Source organism: Plutella xylostella, chromosome 22 (assembly GCF_932276165.1).
Source record: "Plutella xylostella chromosome 22, ilPluXylo3.1, whole genome shotgun sequence".
In the NCBI taxonomy this organism is placed as follows: domain Eukaryota; kingdom Metazoa; phylum Arthropoda; class Insecta; order Lepidoptera; family Plutellidae; genus Plutella; species Plutella xylostella.
In genome coordinates, this window is record NC_064002.1 from 5,212,726 (window position 1) to 5,229,841 (window position 17,116).

General features: G+C 37.5%; 1 protein-coding gene across 8 annotated transcripts in view; it reads left to right on the top strand.

Moving 5' to 3' along the window:
- LOC105383043 (afadin) overlaps positions 1-17,116 on the top strand; it is a 96,868-nt gene that overhangs the window by 21,015 nt on the left and 58,737 nt on the right. For 4 of the 8 annotated variants that reach the window (XM_048629036.1, XM_048629039.1, XM_048629038.1 and 1 more), the window contains exons 4-8: positions 611-801; positions 1,289-1,451; positions 2,265-2,390; positions 3,000-3,157; positions 4,760-4,841. In XM_048629036.1, the coding sequence (XP_048484993.1) occupies positions 611-801; positions 1,289-1,451; positions 2,265-2,390; positions 3,000-3,157; positions 4,760-4,841 (720 nt within the window). Of the gene's footprint in view, positions 1-610; positions 802-1,288; positions 1,452-2,264; positions 2,391-2,999; positions 3,158-3,304; positions 3,415-4,756; positions 4,842-8,879; positions 9,016-17,116 lie in introns of those variants that run through there. The other 4 variants (XM_048629037.1, XM_048629043.1, XM_048629040.1 and 1 more) reach the window with 3 other exon arrangements.

Consider the following 17,116-nt stretch of genomic DNA (forward strand, 5'->3'; position numbering starts at 1 on the left):
GTAGGTTACGGTATCCATACCAAAGTACTCGATGACTTATTTCTAAGCAAAACGCTCATTGTTTTCAATACGTCATGTTAGTCATGTCTGAAGGAATAAATTAGTTTAAAATCACTCGAATTGCTTTTGAATTTCCGCTGCCCTATACCGTTTTCTTCAAGTTCTTTGGTCATAAACTAAGCGGTAGGATAAAGTAAATATAGATAGATTAAAATAGGCCATTCTGTCATCGATGTTTCATAGAAACAATGTTCAATGACAGCGTTTCACGTCGATACCGGATTAGCTGGTAACATGAGACATCTACAAATGCCAACAGTTGTAAGCCCAGTTAAAACGACATCTGTTTTGCCAATTTGGAAACAAACGGGAACATTATCTTCCAGGATTTAGTTAGTTAAATTAATGTATAATTAAGTTAAGTATGATTGAGTAGTACGATGTATCTCAGGTACTATTGACTTAATAAACATTAGCCTTAAAAATTATTCATTAAAACAAAAAATATACATGTATAACGTTTCCTCATACAACCCTTTGTAGTGATAACTTCTCCATCTCCATCATACAATTTCTTCACTACACCAAGCCTTCCATTCCTTGTTTCCAGAAACGTTGATCGAGAAGTTTCGCCCCGACATGCGCATGCTGTCGCTCGGCTCGTACTCGCTGTGGGAGACGCACGGGCCTGATGACGAGAGGAAACTGGAGCCCCACGAGAAGCCGCTGCTGGTGCAGCTCAACTGGCACGCCGACGACCGAGAGGGGCGGTTCCTGCTCAAGTGTACCACCGGCAATGAGGTAAATTTGATTGTGGATTGACGGTAGAAAATGCTTATAGCATTAAGTCCACCCTTTTTACACTTATTTTTATATTTGTGCAATAAAGGATTAAAAAAATAAATAAATTTGATTGTGGTGTAGTTAGAATAGAATAAGGTAGGAAATGGGAGCTCAAGTGGAGCAATAACAACTGAAGTTGAACCCTACACTTGAAACATTATAAAAGCACAACTAAATGCTAGTTGCTTGTAAGTCAATTATAGACTGGAATAACTCACGTGCTACCATTTCCGCCGTACTACATTATATTATGTTAACTTCCATAGGGCTTCTTAGAGTTAGGAACTATGAATGTGAAATCTTGTAAATAGTATAAAATCGTATACTCCATGCTATCCTCGAAATCTCGAATGCGTCACCTGAGTTCATTCGTATCCAGCTCACAAAGGTTAGCTTAGTTTAAAATTATACAAATAATAATTAAACATGTCATTTATTTTTTCAGCAGACGACAACTCTGCCTCCTCTGAGCGAGAAAAGCGACCAGAACTTCAAGAGGAAACTGTCCAAGAGAGAGAAGAAAGACTTGAAGAAGAAGGAGAAACTGTCGCGGCTCAAGTCCGACACCAACAACGAAAACCGACCCGTCGCCGAGAAACTATACAAAGGTGAGGCTTTATTGTTGAGCGAATACGGTGTAAGATGCAGTGAGAAAACTTATTTGGTTACGTTGGTTATCTAAATTGGAACGATGACTGTTCTGCTGAATTTAAATGAAAGGTAAGGATTCTCGGCTATGCTATGTACCTATAAACATATTATCGTGAATCGAATCCCGACGGACTGCAACTAGATTAATCGGTAATCGGTCAGTAATGAAACCTAGATCAGAATCAGAAAAACCGAGACTTCAGTAGAATCTAATCATTCAATTTAATGTTCATAAATAGATGATGATTTTGTCTGAAACAAAGCAGTAAGTACTGTATTAGGGAAGCCTACGGAACGAATGTGTTTTATGGAATATTGATCTACCCGTTGCATTGTTTGTAGAACAAAAACGAATGAAACACAAACAAAAACACTGTTACCAAGGCGACGTTGAGTTTGCCGGCTTATTTGTTAGATGGCGTTAATAGTAGAAAAGTTGTTTTAGGTAAATTTATTTTCGTCTTGTGAAAATTTTGATTTAAATCTCCAAATTTAATAGGCTGATTCGGCTGTACCTGTTTGTTAATCATCATCATCATCACCTGTCACTATTTGGAAAAGCGATCTTGAAAAGAAGTTATATTTCTTTCAATTGGTGGCACTAGTTAGCATAGTACGGTCAGGTTCAGAGAAACCTGACCCCCATCTCATAGTAACAATGCTTCTGAGTGGGGTCAGGTTTATCTGCCCTTTACTGTACCAGTCAAGCTGTGTGTTTATTATATCACTATCACCAGCCCGTTTCTCACACGTTATTTCCTTTCCCGCAGAGCTTCCCGAGACGTCGTTCACGCGCAGCATCAGCAACCCCGAGGCCGTCATGCGGCGGCGCCGGCAGCTCAAGCTGGAGCGGAAACTGCAGCAGTTCCGCTCCAAGGACGGTGGGCCCGACACAGGTATGTGCTTCTATGTATACAGGGTGTTGCAAAAAGGCTATACTAAGCCGAACCCTATATGTGCAGAATTCGTTAATATGCTGTATAGCTGTATAGTAATAAAGTCGCTCTTACAGCGTATTTTGGAAAAAGACAAAGGCGCGTATCTAAGCGCTTATGGGGTTCTTGGGAGGGATGTAAGTTCCCTCCAAGGACGGCGGTCCAGACACAGGTGTCAATATCACCGATTACTGCACTAACTAGAATTTCTTAAATACCTCTGTTCCGTTACCAACCGCTGCGTTGTATGCTACGATTCCGTGCCTTACGGAGCGAGAGGCTCATACTGAAAAACTTTTATTCTACGGCGTTTAGAAATTCGTAATAATTTAGCATCTGCGAGTGGGAGGGAAACCTTTACCGTTAGCTTTGATTTGCCTTGGCCGGAGCAATAGCTCTAGCTATAGTAAAGTCAATATAATATTCCTTTTACGATGAAGTAGGTTAAGTTCTTCTACACGTAGATGTCGCCACAAGTTAATAAAAAGTACCCTGTACGTCATACACCCATTATTTCTAAGGGATTTTTCACCCTTCACCATAAACTTAACAAACAATTCCTCTCAACAGGCGGCACGCTCAAAATCTACGGCTCATCGCTCTGCCCAGACGTGCCTTACAAGACGCTGCTGCTGTCTATCGGCGACACTGCGGCGGCCATAGTGCGAGAAATGCTCGACAAGTACGGACTGTCGAGGCAGGACCCCGCGCACTACTGTATTGTGCAGGTGAGTGAGTTGTTATGGTGATAGATTATAAGAATGGTGCAAAGGAAGACTAAAATAAGCGATGTGATTTTTGATAATATTGTATACCTACCTACCATTGGCAGATGCTTGGATGTCTTGGACGCAATAGCTTGCTTATACACGTACCCTACAAGTCGTTGCTGCTGTCTATCGGCGACACTGCGGCCGCCATAGTGCGGGAGATGCTCGACAAGTACGGACTGTCGAGGCAGGACCCCGCGCATTATTGTATTGTGCAGTGAGTTGTTATGGTGATAGATTATAAGGATGGTGGAAACGAAGATTAAAATAAGCGTTGTGATTTTTCGAAAATATGGTAGGTACGAGGTATGAGTTGGACGCAATAGCTTGATTGTGCCTTACAAGACGAAACGTTGCTGCTGTCTATTGGCGACACTGCGGCGGCCATAGTATGGGAGATGCTCGACAAGTATGGATAATCGAGGCAGGACCCTGCGCACTATTATGACGCTGGGAAGGGAGATTAAAATAATGGATGTAATTTAACGAAGCAGTTTTTTACATAGTCACATTTCCACCTTTAATTTTGGTTTTTGTATAAAAATGTGTCGCAATTTTGCAATATATTTGTTGACGATAGCTTTTTAGAGATTAGCTAGCTAGCTAGTTGGGTAGGCTATGTTTCTATGGATGCGTTTGATATCCACCCATCATATTCATTGGGCCACATAGCAAAGCACTATTTGAAACGAATTTTCACATGGTCGCAGCTTCATAGCTAAACTTTGTTGGAAAGAAAGCTTTACGGAACATAGTACTTATCTAACGAGAACCCCTTATACTGATTTTAATATGTCGGCATTGATCAGGAACGCCAATTTCCCGGTGCAGTTATTAAATGTAGTTAACGAGTTTTATTTTAACTTTACTGCAGGCTGATAATAAAGATTAGTAATAGTGCCGTCAGCTTACGATCTAATAAAATGAAATCGCGAGCTTTATATTGTGCCGTAAGGATTTTATATCACTGCTAATTTTACTTGCGCAGTATATGTATTTATTTTTGCATATATCACGTAGTTTTATACACGTGTTTTGAATAATGCTGAAGAAAATATTGGTACGTAATATTTGATACATGATATTGTTCCCCGGTGTAGCCCAGCACAAATACTACCGTTATTGTAACGCCCAACGTACACAGTATTTCAAGGTAAATGCAACAGATGGCGCCACTGATAACTTTAGTCACTTTAGGGTGTCTTGCACAACAAAGTTAAACAAAATTAAATGTATGATCTCTTGCTCTGACATTATACTGTCAGAGCAAGAGACAAACTATTTAATTTTATTTAACTTTGTTGTGCAAGACGCCCTAAGTGTTCATTTACTTGTACAAAAAAGTTTTGCATGAAACTTTTGAGCCATTAAACTATGCCATGTTACAGTTTTATGTATACGCGCTTAATTCATTACTAACCGTAGTTCATAATAGTAACAGAATAATATCCTGCACGTACTAAATACCGTGCACAGCTCTACTACTCTTTTACCACCCCTCCATATTTTGTAAGTAAGTAGAAAACATTAGTCCACATACTAAAGTGTGTTATATTTCAGGTGGACGGCACAGACAACTCCGAGTACATTCTGGAGGACGACGAGTGTCCGCTGGCCATCGTGATGACGCACCACCACCGCAGTGAGTACCTTGTTACTGTTAACTACTTCTTCTTTTCAACCCTAGAATAAGATAAATGTTACTGGAGGTGTCTACAGTCGATTATCTGCTGCTTTTTTATAGTGAATCGGGTCACATATTTGTTTTATGTGATTCAATATGTGTCAAGTTATGACTAATGGTATGTTAGTCTACGCCTACTCTCAGCACAAGAGTAGTCTTGGGATATTTAGCAAGTAACCTAAATGAGAAAATGGAGCAAACGGACCTTAGCAGGAAATTCTATAATGTAGAAATTATTAAGAAAAAATATATGTACGATTCGAGACTTATCAAAAGTATAATACTTACCTACTTTACATTAATTTAAACTCACACTTACACCATAGAGTAAGAAACATTCGGCGAATTTGCATTTTTATTTCAGTGTATTACAAATCTTCGTCGACGACTTTTTATTTTCCACCCTATACTCTCCCATATGGCTACATAGTTTCAGTTTTCAGTCGTAAACTACGTCGCGTCTACACTGTCCTTACACGGTGCTTAGCTAATTGTGTCTGATGGCCCACATAGATACCTAGCGCTTCATTGTCGTATGAGTGAGTCGAAACAACATAGGTAATTATGAGAACCGGGGGACACTTCAGCTTTTGAAAAACTAAGTTTTGGACTGCTGCTGCTCGAACTACGACCCTATCTCGACGTATTAAGCGTATGGATTGCGAGACAGTTATCGTTTGGCCGTTTTTGTAGAGTTAGAGTAACACTTCCGACTTGCGGGCCACTAAAGACGATTGTTTCGTTAGAAGAAAACGTATTTGTGTATGATATTTTTGTTTCAGCTTTTCATAGGAAATTATTTCGGATAACTTTACCACGAATTGAATACAGCACAGTAATCAATTATGTCAGTTATTGTACGAAGTATTTATCGACATCGGACATAACCAAAACGCTTAGTAAGCAAATACCTAGACAGATAAACAACTAATATAAACTGACCATAAAGGAGTTCAATCAAACTACTTCAATTTACTTACCTGAAGCGATTTAGTCAATTCAAATAGCTTCGAAAGCCGTGGTCAATTTGCGCTGTCTCTCAAAGTGCAAATAGCGGGATGGCGTGAACCGTCACACTGGCTCACGAAAGCAATAACATTTCACAAACCCCCTAATTTGATAGCCCGCTGAGTAAACATCCAATTATGCCGCTCTCCGGTCGCCTGGACAATGTCCGGTACGTTTACTTATTTATGAACTTCCGGAGCGCTGTTTTGTGCCGTTTTTCTTATAATTTGTTTTGGATAACATGGGAGGTGTTTTTCTTCAGTTTAATTAATGTTGACTTTATTTGTGCTTTACCATAGTCTATTGTTTCTAAAGTGCGTGTGGTGCAATTGTATGTACCTAATATATTGATAATATCCCACTGAGTATAGTTACCTAAATAGCGAAATTACTTGCGCTTACTACTACTAGCATTGCTCCTGTGGGTACGAATTTACATAGACATGTACTATGTACATGCTATAAGATACTTATAAATAGCTTAGTGTGTGGATTTAAACCTACCGTTTTGATTCAAAGTTGCGCTCAATTTGGTATTCTAATTAGTGTTACCATAACAACAAGTCAGGGTGTAGTTTAGACTGGATTTAGTAGAGTGTTCCCAAATACCACCGCTCGTAGTAGCTCGATTACCATAGTTTAAAGCTATAGAGGCCCTGTATCAGGTGCTGCTAGAGGGATAGTTTACATTACGCTAGGTATTTCGACAGCGGATACTTGCTTTACTTTGCTATAACTTGTCATACCTAAGTTGAGTTATTGGACTACGGTTTTTATTTTATTTTGTATATTTAACTGAACACAGATTAGATATTTTAACACCCATTAATTCTCTGTGAGTGGATGAACATTGTCGCTTTTCGGTACCAAATATTTTTTACGATTATGAAAAACGGGTGGTATCGTAATTCGTATCTTATTGTGATGGTGAATTTACGCCGCCGCTGGTTATAAATTGCGGGATTTGATTTATTTTCTGAACGTGCGTAACGTATGATGGCTTTAAATTCTTGTTTATTTATAAGAGTATTATTTTAAGTACAAATTCGTGTCGTTTATACACAACATTATTTAATATGAATTATCATATTGATCTAGTTAATCCTGCATTATAAGTTACGGCCGATATGAATTTCAATAAATATTTACTGAATAAGGCAATATATCCGTTTATTCCGTTATAATAACGCAGCACAAATATTTACGAAACATCCTTTGTGTTTAAAATTTAAAATATCAGTTCTTCAACTGTTTCTTTTTAAACTTGGATTCGAATTACAATAGCCTCAAAATTAGTAAAAAAGTTCCTTAACTTTTTTGTTCATTGACAGACAGACGAATGAAAATTTATTTAGCTAAGTGGCTCTTGTAAAAGACAGACTCTTTTGGAAATTCAATTATCGTTTTTCCTGCCGTTTTTGTGATGATTTGTTTACAATCTTTTAAGCCCTCTTTATCCTTCCCGGCCGTAACTGTTCTGCATAATGATAACTCAAATATTGCTAGGTTCGCCTCTTTATTTCATCAGTGTTTCTAATGTCTTTTCAACTGAACCTCATACAAAAATTATCATCACCACCACTCTAGATAGCACAGATCTACCTATAGTTTTACATTTTTATTTAGTAAGTTTGTTTTTGGTCTTAATATAATTGTACGGTACTATGATAGCCCCATTATGTTATGAACATTTTATAATAACGTCTAATGTTTAGTTTTAATGGTACATAACGACTTAGGGTAAGCTTATACAAAAAAAATATTTAAACTAAAACATAATGACTATTAATGGTAATAAAATTATGGACACAATAAAATTCAGATTTGTTATACGTTATACGCCAATTAGCAAATGGATGGATGATCAATTTATCTACGCCCTTATTATTTGCAATTTATAAACTTAATATTCATTTTAATTGAGAATACTTAATAAAATAGGATAATCATTCTCATAAACACCACCGAGCTACAATAAGACTGGTGAAATGGATCAATGAATCGGAATCACTGAATCGAAATTAAAATATCTTTACGTAACGTATGCATCCATCCAATGTGTTGTTCTTCAACTAAAATTTCATAAAGAAAAATATTTTCAGGAAGACATAAAATTTAAAACGGGCAGTGTATACAGTAACTAAATGTATTTACATAATTTAGAGTATAATAATATGTATTTATTTAATCATTATAATAACAAAACAGACTACATATACACTATACCTAATAGGAACAATGAACAATAGGCGGTTCATTATTGCTAAGAGTGATCTCTTACAGGCAACCTGCAGGTTGAAGTTGAAGAAACAGTCAACTTATTCAAAATTAACAATAACTTTAGTTCTTTGTGATGCAGCTTAATCGCAGGGTTTTCTAGGAATTATAAAATAAATTCCGCATAAAATCTTAACAGTATATAAATACTATACTTGTAAACGCAACAATTCACAAGACGACATACATAAAGATCGACTATTGACCTATTCCAATTATTATTCAAATTTCAACTTTACGCCGATACCAATAAGAATCACCAAACCGAAGCATGTGAGGTAAATCATACTCGTAAAAGGAACATCGATGTGAATCTAATTCTAAGTGGGAAATGAGATGTCCGCAAGGGAGCGCGCGATAACGGGCCCTCGTTTAGCGTGATGACGATTCCTTCTTTCATTCCTTTCTAAATGTCAAATGTAGAGACTTAACTGTTATAGTTTCGGACCCCTGACCTTTGGTACGAAGAAACTGTGTCAAGCAGCAGTCTCGTAACATGTCTTGTCTACTTATTGTGCCGTTTTTATTATGTTTATATTCGGACCCCGAGTGCAGCGAAAAAGCGTTTGTGAATATTTTTAATGAGCCCTTCAAGCGTAGAAGCGTGAGTGTGTGTGTCGCGCGACTCGTGCGGGATGTAGTGCGGTGGTGCATCGTGGCGGACTGGTCGTGCACACAACAACAGCGGGCTGGGAGTGCGTCCAGCCGCAGCCACGATGCGAGCCGAGAGCAGAGCGCGCGGAGCGGCCGGCGCTCAGTCGCCTCGCAACCGCCGCGCCGCGCGACGCCTCCACGCCTCGATCGCGCGACCAAACCCACCACCGAAACATGGATTGGGGCATCCGCCGTAAGTCCACATCCAATTACCGACTCTCCCCCACGCGCTGCCCACTCTCGCCGAAACTGCTCCAGTTAGGATGGCCAGTGTTGTGGTGCGATCGAGGCCGATAGTAAACAAACGCATGTGCACGCCGGCCCGTCAGACCGGTACGCCGGCTGGGGCCGACAACTTTTGTATCAGCCGGGTATTTTTAACTTGTTTCGCGGTTCGATGTCCGTTTCTTCGCCGAATCGATATGCATAATGTCGTCCTTGAATGTTTTGCGACGGGTTAGTTTTTGTCCGGTCCCGCGGATGAGTTTATACGCGCGTTAAAGTGAATCAAGTGAGATTAATGGAGTTCTCTCCGAGTTTAACGACGTTCACGAACTTTAGCAAAGTTGATTGATGTTGTTCAATAAGTTTTAATACTTCGACGCGACAACAAAGGAGTGTGCAACACTGCAAGGATGTGCCGTGTTGTTAAGCCGCGAAGACGAGCACTGCGGAACGATCTTTCAATATCGGTGGATATGTCCAACTTTTATCCTCTTACAAAGTGTCGCGATAAAACAAGGCTTTTATGTGTAGAACATAAAAGTTCATGTGTACGGGTAGATTGACCTTTACCCTCGCCTTACATAGAATCCCTAAAGGCTACTTGACAGCCCATAGCAGTAAGTATCCTTAGTAGTTGAGCCTGGGAACATGTGTAAGCGCTTATAGTGCTTATTGCAAGAAGCCTAAGGTCCGGAACAGTGTTACACGGGACTGCTTCCTGCCGCTCTGTAGGGATTGCTAATACACACGCTAAAGGCACGCATCAAAAGATTCTACGTCAAATAGCCCTTTTGCACCATCAATACCTTCTCCTGCTATAGGTATACGTAGCCGTACGTACCTACACACATGACATGTGTAGAAATGAGCCACTGATGGGAAGGCGAAGTAGAAACGTAACTTCGACATAGTTTGGGCAACTTTCATTGAGTAAATTGTATCGCAACTTGATTACAGACTGCAGAGCCTGCTAATGTGTTTACTTAGACAAGACCTGTAATTAGTTAGGCACTACCTTTAACGTCCAAAGTTTTGGGGAATTTAGCATACTGGGAGTTACAGCTTAGCTATACTTATGGCGGGATTTTCATAATACCTATAAGACAGGATAATAACATATGGGCAAGTAGTTCATGTCATAGGTACTATACCATAAAGTGTTTAGATAATACTACATATGAACCTAAAGTATACTGTGAAATGTCACCTGCTCTGTATAGCTAAGTCACCTGCCTCGACCACAAGGGTCATAGTCAAGGACAGATAGCATTAAATTGACAACCAGGGGACCTTCCATCTAATGGACTTTCTATGTTTTACCGAAAGGAGCTTAGAAATTACGACTTCTTATACATTGTTCTACTTTATGAACAGGTGTTACAAACGTTGGAAAAGATTTACAACAATCGTTTCCAATTTCATATCTATCCTCATAACATATTGATAACGGTCGTAACCACAACCCTATGATGCTCGGAAGTACTTACGCTACGAGTACATTTTTATATCAAGGAATGTTCTGTTTATTTGTCTTCTTGTATGTTTATTCTTTACACGATACGGTTCACTGGTTGAATTCGTGATTTTGTTTCACGTTCATATTTTCTAAAATAATGCTTAAACTACAAAATTTGCTTTTTGAGATGCTAGCGGAGGGTCGTACCTTCACGGCATCGGCATTCCACCAAATATTTCAAACTTCACAGGCATCCTGATAATTTTACTTTCAGAATATTGCTCGGAAAGTACGTGAGTACATTGCATATTTAAACCGCTGTATTTCCCTTCTAAATTGATAAATATAATTAATTAATACCCTGCATTACGTCTCATCAATCAATCAATTAATTTGTTTGCCATGCGCCCTGACCCGCGCAACATTTTCATTATTAATTTTAAAACTACGTAGGACGGCTTTCAACACCCACGCGCGAGTTGTAGATTCAATAAAAAACTCTTTACTGAAAGTCATCAAAACTATAATATGTCCGTGGTTACATATAGGTATCATTCACAAATTTGCTCTACTGGTTATATTGTATGAGTTTTCGTGCTAAATTCGTCTCAGTGAGATCGACTGGCTGACTGATCTATAAACGCACTTCTAAAAGTATTCGGCGGATCGAGCTGAAATTTGCACTCCACCTCTGCAGGTAGCCATTATGAAAGGTTTTCTTTACGGGATAACTTTTTAAAGGCAATAATATGAGGGCGCCGGTATAGTAAAAGTAACTCTGTACATTTACGATGTGTACGTCATTACGTGCTATTTTAACTAAATTACTAACGTAGTGTTGTTGTGTTAGTATTTGGTACAACGCACATGAATGTCAGAGTGTCGATTAAATTTCGTTCCCAAAATAGCGGCTTTTCTAGTACAATGCGATCGATTATACCCATATAATTATAATTTGTGTCCAATAATATATCGTTTAGATCGAAATTACATGCAAAGACAAACTTTTATTAGTTACTAGCTCACGAGCTCGCTTTTAAAAGTTGTCCCTTGGATTTTCCTGAAATACGTAAGTTTTTTAAGATAACTTTTGTTCCTTGTCATCCTATTTTGCCAATACATGTGTGAGAGACAAGATATGCTAGTCTAGCGCTCCTTGGAGAGGCCTATGTCCAGCAGTATGCTATTATTGGCAAAAGATACCATTACAAAAAATATTTTTTTGCCTACACAAAAAAATTATAGTATTGTTTTGTGTCTTATTATTACCTGACGGCATTTTAAGTTCCAATTTTCTTGGCAGATAAACAGCTCCTACTGTTTTATTTTCTATAATATTTATTTTTAGATAAAATTTTAGGTTTCTCGTACAACCTGTAGTACCGATGGTAATATCGCGCATCAATCACGTCTACATCTAGTGAGCAGATATTACTGCCATCATCACTCATCGTGATACAATACGGTACATAGGTATCTCTAACACTGTGGTATGTAAATGTATGAGAAATGAGCACTGTAATTATATTATTAACATTCGTTAAGGGTCTGCAATAGGGAATCGAGGGTTGGCATTGTCATAGAATTATGTAGTAAATGATGCTCTACAGCCTTGAAAAAAATCACACAGGTAGTTGAAGAGTCTAGCTAGGTGCTGAATCATTCGAATTTAAGTAAATGATTATGGATAACTGTAAATTAATTTCAGAATATCAAGAAAAACCAGTCAATCACACTCCCGTATTGTAACAACTGTGTCGTAATTATTAAGAATTTTCATATGATTTTTATCATATTATAAAGTTAAAGGCTTGGACTAGGCGCTAAATACCTTGTTTTTTAATAAACACACACTTATTTTGTGTAAATTAATCCCAAACTTGAGCAATTTTTTTCCCTCAAATCTTCATACAAATATCTATGGCGGATTTCTGTGTTATAAAATCATAAACACAAGTGACGTTTGACTCAGTTGGCCGCTGGCCTCCAAAGAAGGGTCACGTCGGTTTAGGCAGCACTGACAGCTCGCGATCTTATCGTGTACAGATACAAAATCACTGCACATTGGTTGTCATTGCACTTTTTCAACTTTTATGACACCAACATAATTTGATTTGAAATTGAGGAAGCATAATTCTTCCAGTATATTCAATAAATTAAATTAGATAGTGTGCAATATTCTCGTGATATTACAGTCTCGTAAAGGTCTGATGAGGAGCAGGAATATAGCGAATGGATCTAAGTGATGACAATACGCACGAACATTAGGTTAGGGATCAAAAATACAGTCTCTTGGTGCTGGTTGAGGTATGGTCTCGTGAGGATCTGATGAGGGCAGTAACACGGTGGTGGCTCAATTTTATTTCAAAGATGTTAATAGCTAAAAGCATCGAGTTTGGGCTATTAAGTATGTTTTTCAGAGAGAGAGAAAGAGATTTTGTTTTTCCCTGGATGTGTTAGGTTTACTGGGTTTACTAAGTTCATTCTGTTAATGGCATCAAGTTGTTATGTGTTCATAAGTAATAATTATTTATTAACAAAATGCTGTTGATTCTCCACGAAAATGTAAAAATAAAAATAAAATAAATAAAAATAAATTCGTAACGTAAAATTGTCAATGACGGAATTTCTTCTATAGACAGTAGCCACAAAAAAAAACAAACGATAGATGGCGTGATTTGAAGATAAAGATACATTTTTTCGACACATAGACAGCAACAACAAAAAAAATACAGATTTAAAGAAAAGAAACACATACTTATACAAAACAACAAAGAAAAAAAAAGGATACACATCAAAATAACTGGAAAAAATATAAGCCCCAATTTACTTGTGTGGGACAGGGAGTACCATAATATTTTTTTTGGGGTACTCCCCATCTATGCGAAATAGCTTGATATCTTTACCCGTTTCTGAGAAAAAGGGCGGTGACAGACAGTCAGTCAGACAGACGGACAACAAAGAGATCCTATAACGGTTGCTTTTTTTCTTTTGACGTTCGAAACCCTAAAATTAAGTAAAAATATTATGCTGCCAAAAAATGTACTTACAGGTATTGAAAAAGCGGTATATAAACAAATTATACCAGCAGAGGGTTCACCATTTAGCTGAATGTTACTTAGAAAACGGCCTTGAGTGGCGGTCAAGTTGGTCCCCGCCTGCGATACTTTCCATTAACATTGGGACTCGTTTTCATGTTTTTAGCGTACAGTCAGGTTTTTAGTTTTTTATAATTGTATTTTTTTATTTGTAACTTTTTAGTTGTTTTTATTTTATGAAATTTTACGTCAGTATGATCATTTTTTATTTCAATAATTTTGGTGTTGTTATTTAAATACCTTCAATATGCATATTTTTGTAATGTGAAAATCAAGTCCTTTCATTTGATACCTTACACGGCAAAGTTGAATTATTATTTTTTCGATCATCACGTTATGTCCTCAAGAGGGCGCTATGTACATTTTAATGGAACGTCACATAGCCTATAGCCATCGCGCCATCAATACGCTTCTAACAATACCTCAAACATCAAAATCTATCAAGCCGTTTAGGCTACAGGAGGGAACAAAGAAACAGACAAACATACATATATACATACATACAATCAAAAAACATTACCCTCCTCCTTCGGCAGTCGGGTAAAAAGGAGTAAGACAGGGGGTCATTCTGAACTTTTGGTCTACGAGTTTTGGAAATTAACAATAAAAAACCTTTTTCATAGAAACTTTGTTGGACATGTGACTTTTTACCATGGAAAACGAATATTTTTTTTCGCGAATTTGCAAATCTCGTAGAACAAAAGTTGTTCAGAATGACCCCTTGAGTCAACCCCTTTTGGCTTAGTATAGCCCTTTTGCGACACTATGTATTTACTTTGCTTTGTCGTCGGGGTTCAGTTGGCTGGAGGATGCCCGAAACTTATTATCTACACTTTAATACTTGTAGTTACCTTTCTACAAGTAAATACCACATTTGTTTGAGAAAGCTAATCGGGTTCCGAGTATAGAGTAAAGTGGCACCCCTATTAATTTCTACTCTTTCCTGGTGCCTACCAGTGTAAGTAAGAATTATACTTACTTACCCTAAAATCACCCAAAATGTACTTGAACATAATTGTCAATAAAGTTGGCGAGTAAAAGTTTATCGACCCACTGTGCAAACTTACATGTGTGCGTGTCACTGCGTGTGCTGTGTGAAGAGCATTGAAAACCCAAAATTGGCGCGGCACGTCACCCTGTACGGGCCCTTAAGGTTGTAAAGCTCCTTTATTAGACTGCAGAAGGTTCATTGCAAATGTGCTGTGTCACAAAATATGTCATTATTATCGCACAATACAAGTGACGGTATATGGATGGACGGTATACCTACATATAACTGTATATAGTGCCACAAACTTATCTGTTCCGGTGAGAGCGAACTAAATTGGTCCATATAATCTATGTCAATATGAAATTCATTTAGTAAGTAATGAGGTATGGACCAATTTAGTTCGCTCTCACCGGAACAGATAAGTTTGTGGCACTATACACTTGTAGTTGACATAGATACATACTCATATATACACAGAGTATAGCTAGTATTATATCGGACACATGGTCGGTTCTCATGCAACTGCGCAACAAACTTTCATTTGTTCGCGGGAGTTACTTGCGACGATAATCTTTTATGTGTCTATGCAATCGTTCATTTTGATTCTTATTTTAGATAAAATGTTTTCAGATTTTGGTTAGAGCAACCCATTACAAAGGGCAAATAACAAATTAAGAGTAACTCGCGAAAAGTATCTTCGTGAGCTTTAAAAATAGCATACTAACAATTTAATAAAAAAAAAATATAAGAATCAATATAATTATGCAAAAAATAATATGAAACTCTAAGCATAAACTTTTAATTGATTTCGCAAACCTAATGAAAATATGTGTACATACAAACTGAACTTTATGTGTGCTAAGTCTAAACATACCGTTCGTTGCCGTTGTACGTTTGTTGTGGCAAAATACATATTTGACCAATGAAAAGGTCTCAAACTTCAGAACTCTAGATGCTTAACTCTAAAATGTTTTTACAAATTTATTTTTAATTGAAGATAATAGCGAACATTGTTCTAAACAATTGGCTATGGCGATATGCATGCTTTCACTATGTCGTCGTTATCGCTTTAACGACGATACAGCATCAAAGAGTGTAGCGGGGCGGAAAATCGGTATTTGCTAAGGCACGGGCGACCCAGCACTAATGAAAATATAATGTAACGGCCATCAAAGGTTGTTGTCACATGTTGTGTGAGAAAGTAAGAAATAAATTCCCTTTTAGACCTGATTTTATATCATTATCATTAACATGTTGTACTACAACACATTGAGTATTATTTTCGTAAAAAAAGATACGCTAGATGTACGACTACATTTTGAATAAGCACTTATCAGGTAAATGTAAGTAGGATACGTATCCATCCAGTAAAAAAAGAGTCTTACGAGCATGATTTATCGAGTGAGGTTTTCCACGTATTTATTCTGGTATCCACTTCCGGTAGTGATATTGAATTTTCTTTTACAGTATGTTGTAAGTGGGTTTCTGAGCTGAAGATGTTCAGTGTCCGTAAAGGAGTATAGGCAATAGCGCATCCAGTCAAGTTGATGGGATACGAGTACCTCTATTCCTCTATAGCTTTTCTTTTACTCATTTTAACTCCTGACCGAAAAAGATGGCTGTTAAAATTTTACATATCAGAACTCACGCGTTCTCGACGTTCGTTTGGAAATTATACACGAATTAGTTTGCCAAAGAATGACAACACCTATGTATACCTACAAGCTTTTGCTATTATTTTATTCTGAAATATGACTCAATGATGTCGGAATTATTTCAAAATTTTGAATTCCTGGGTTGAAAAGTTTAAATATGTAATCTTGAAGAACTCGTACTGTTTTCTTCAAGTTTCATCGTTACATAGTTTTATTCATTAACTTGGTTAAAGCTGTCGGTAGCGAACTGCGGGTTGCGTTAAACAATTGCTCTCGCTGGTCTGTTGTAAAGTTATAATAAGTTTCTTTTGTAAACGTTATCTCAATAACCCCATTGTGAGTTAGAATGGGATTGCGAGGAGTTTAATCTTCGGCGAGACGAGGATTCTACTATGAAGCTTCATGAACAGAGCGCGCACATGTGATATGTTGGTTTTATAAGAGTGCAAGATTCCTTTTAGATTCAAGGAAGGTACATAGGAAAATACACTGCACCATGCACGTAGGTTTTGAATAGCGACATAAATATTAGGAGATTTAAATGATTTAGTTAAAAAGGTAATGTATTTCAGACAAGAACAATATCAATAGTCTCAAATTGATAAATAATGGACAACATTTCAAAAAACTAAAGCTGCTATAAATCGAAAACCATTTCGAGATTTAGCTCTAAAGGCCACAAAAAAAATGTTTTTGTATTTTTTGGATGTATCATTTTCGAGAAAATCATAAAATAGTAAAAAAGTTCTGATGACGTCATGCATCAGGTGCGACACATTTTGATGATCAAAGCCTATAGACTTAAAAACAAAGTAACTGTCACTTTCATTTTTGATTGACGTTGACGTTTTATCGGGACGTTGTTGTTT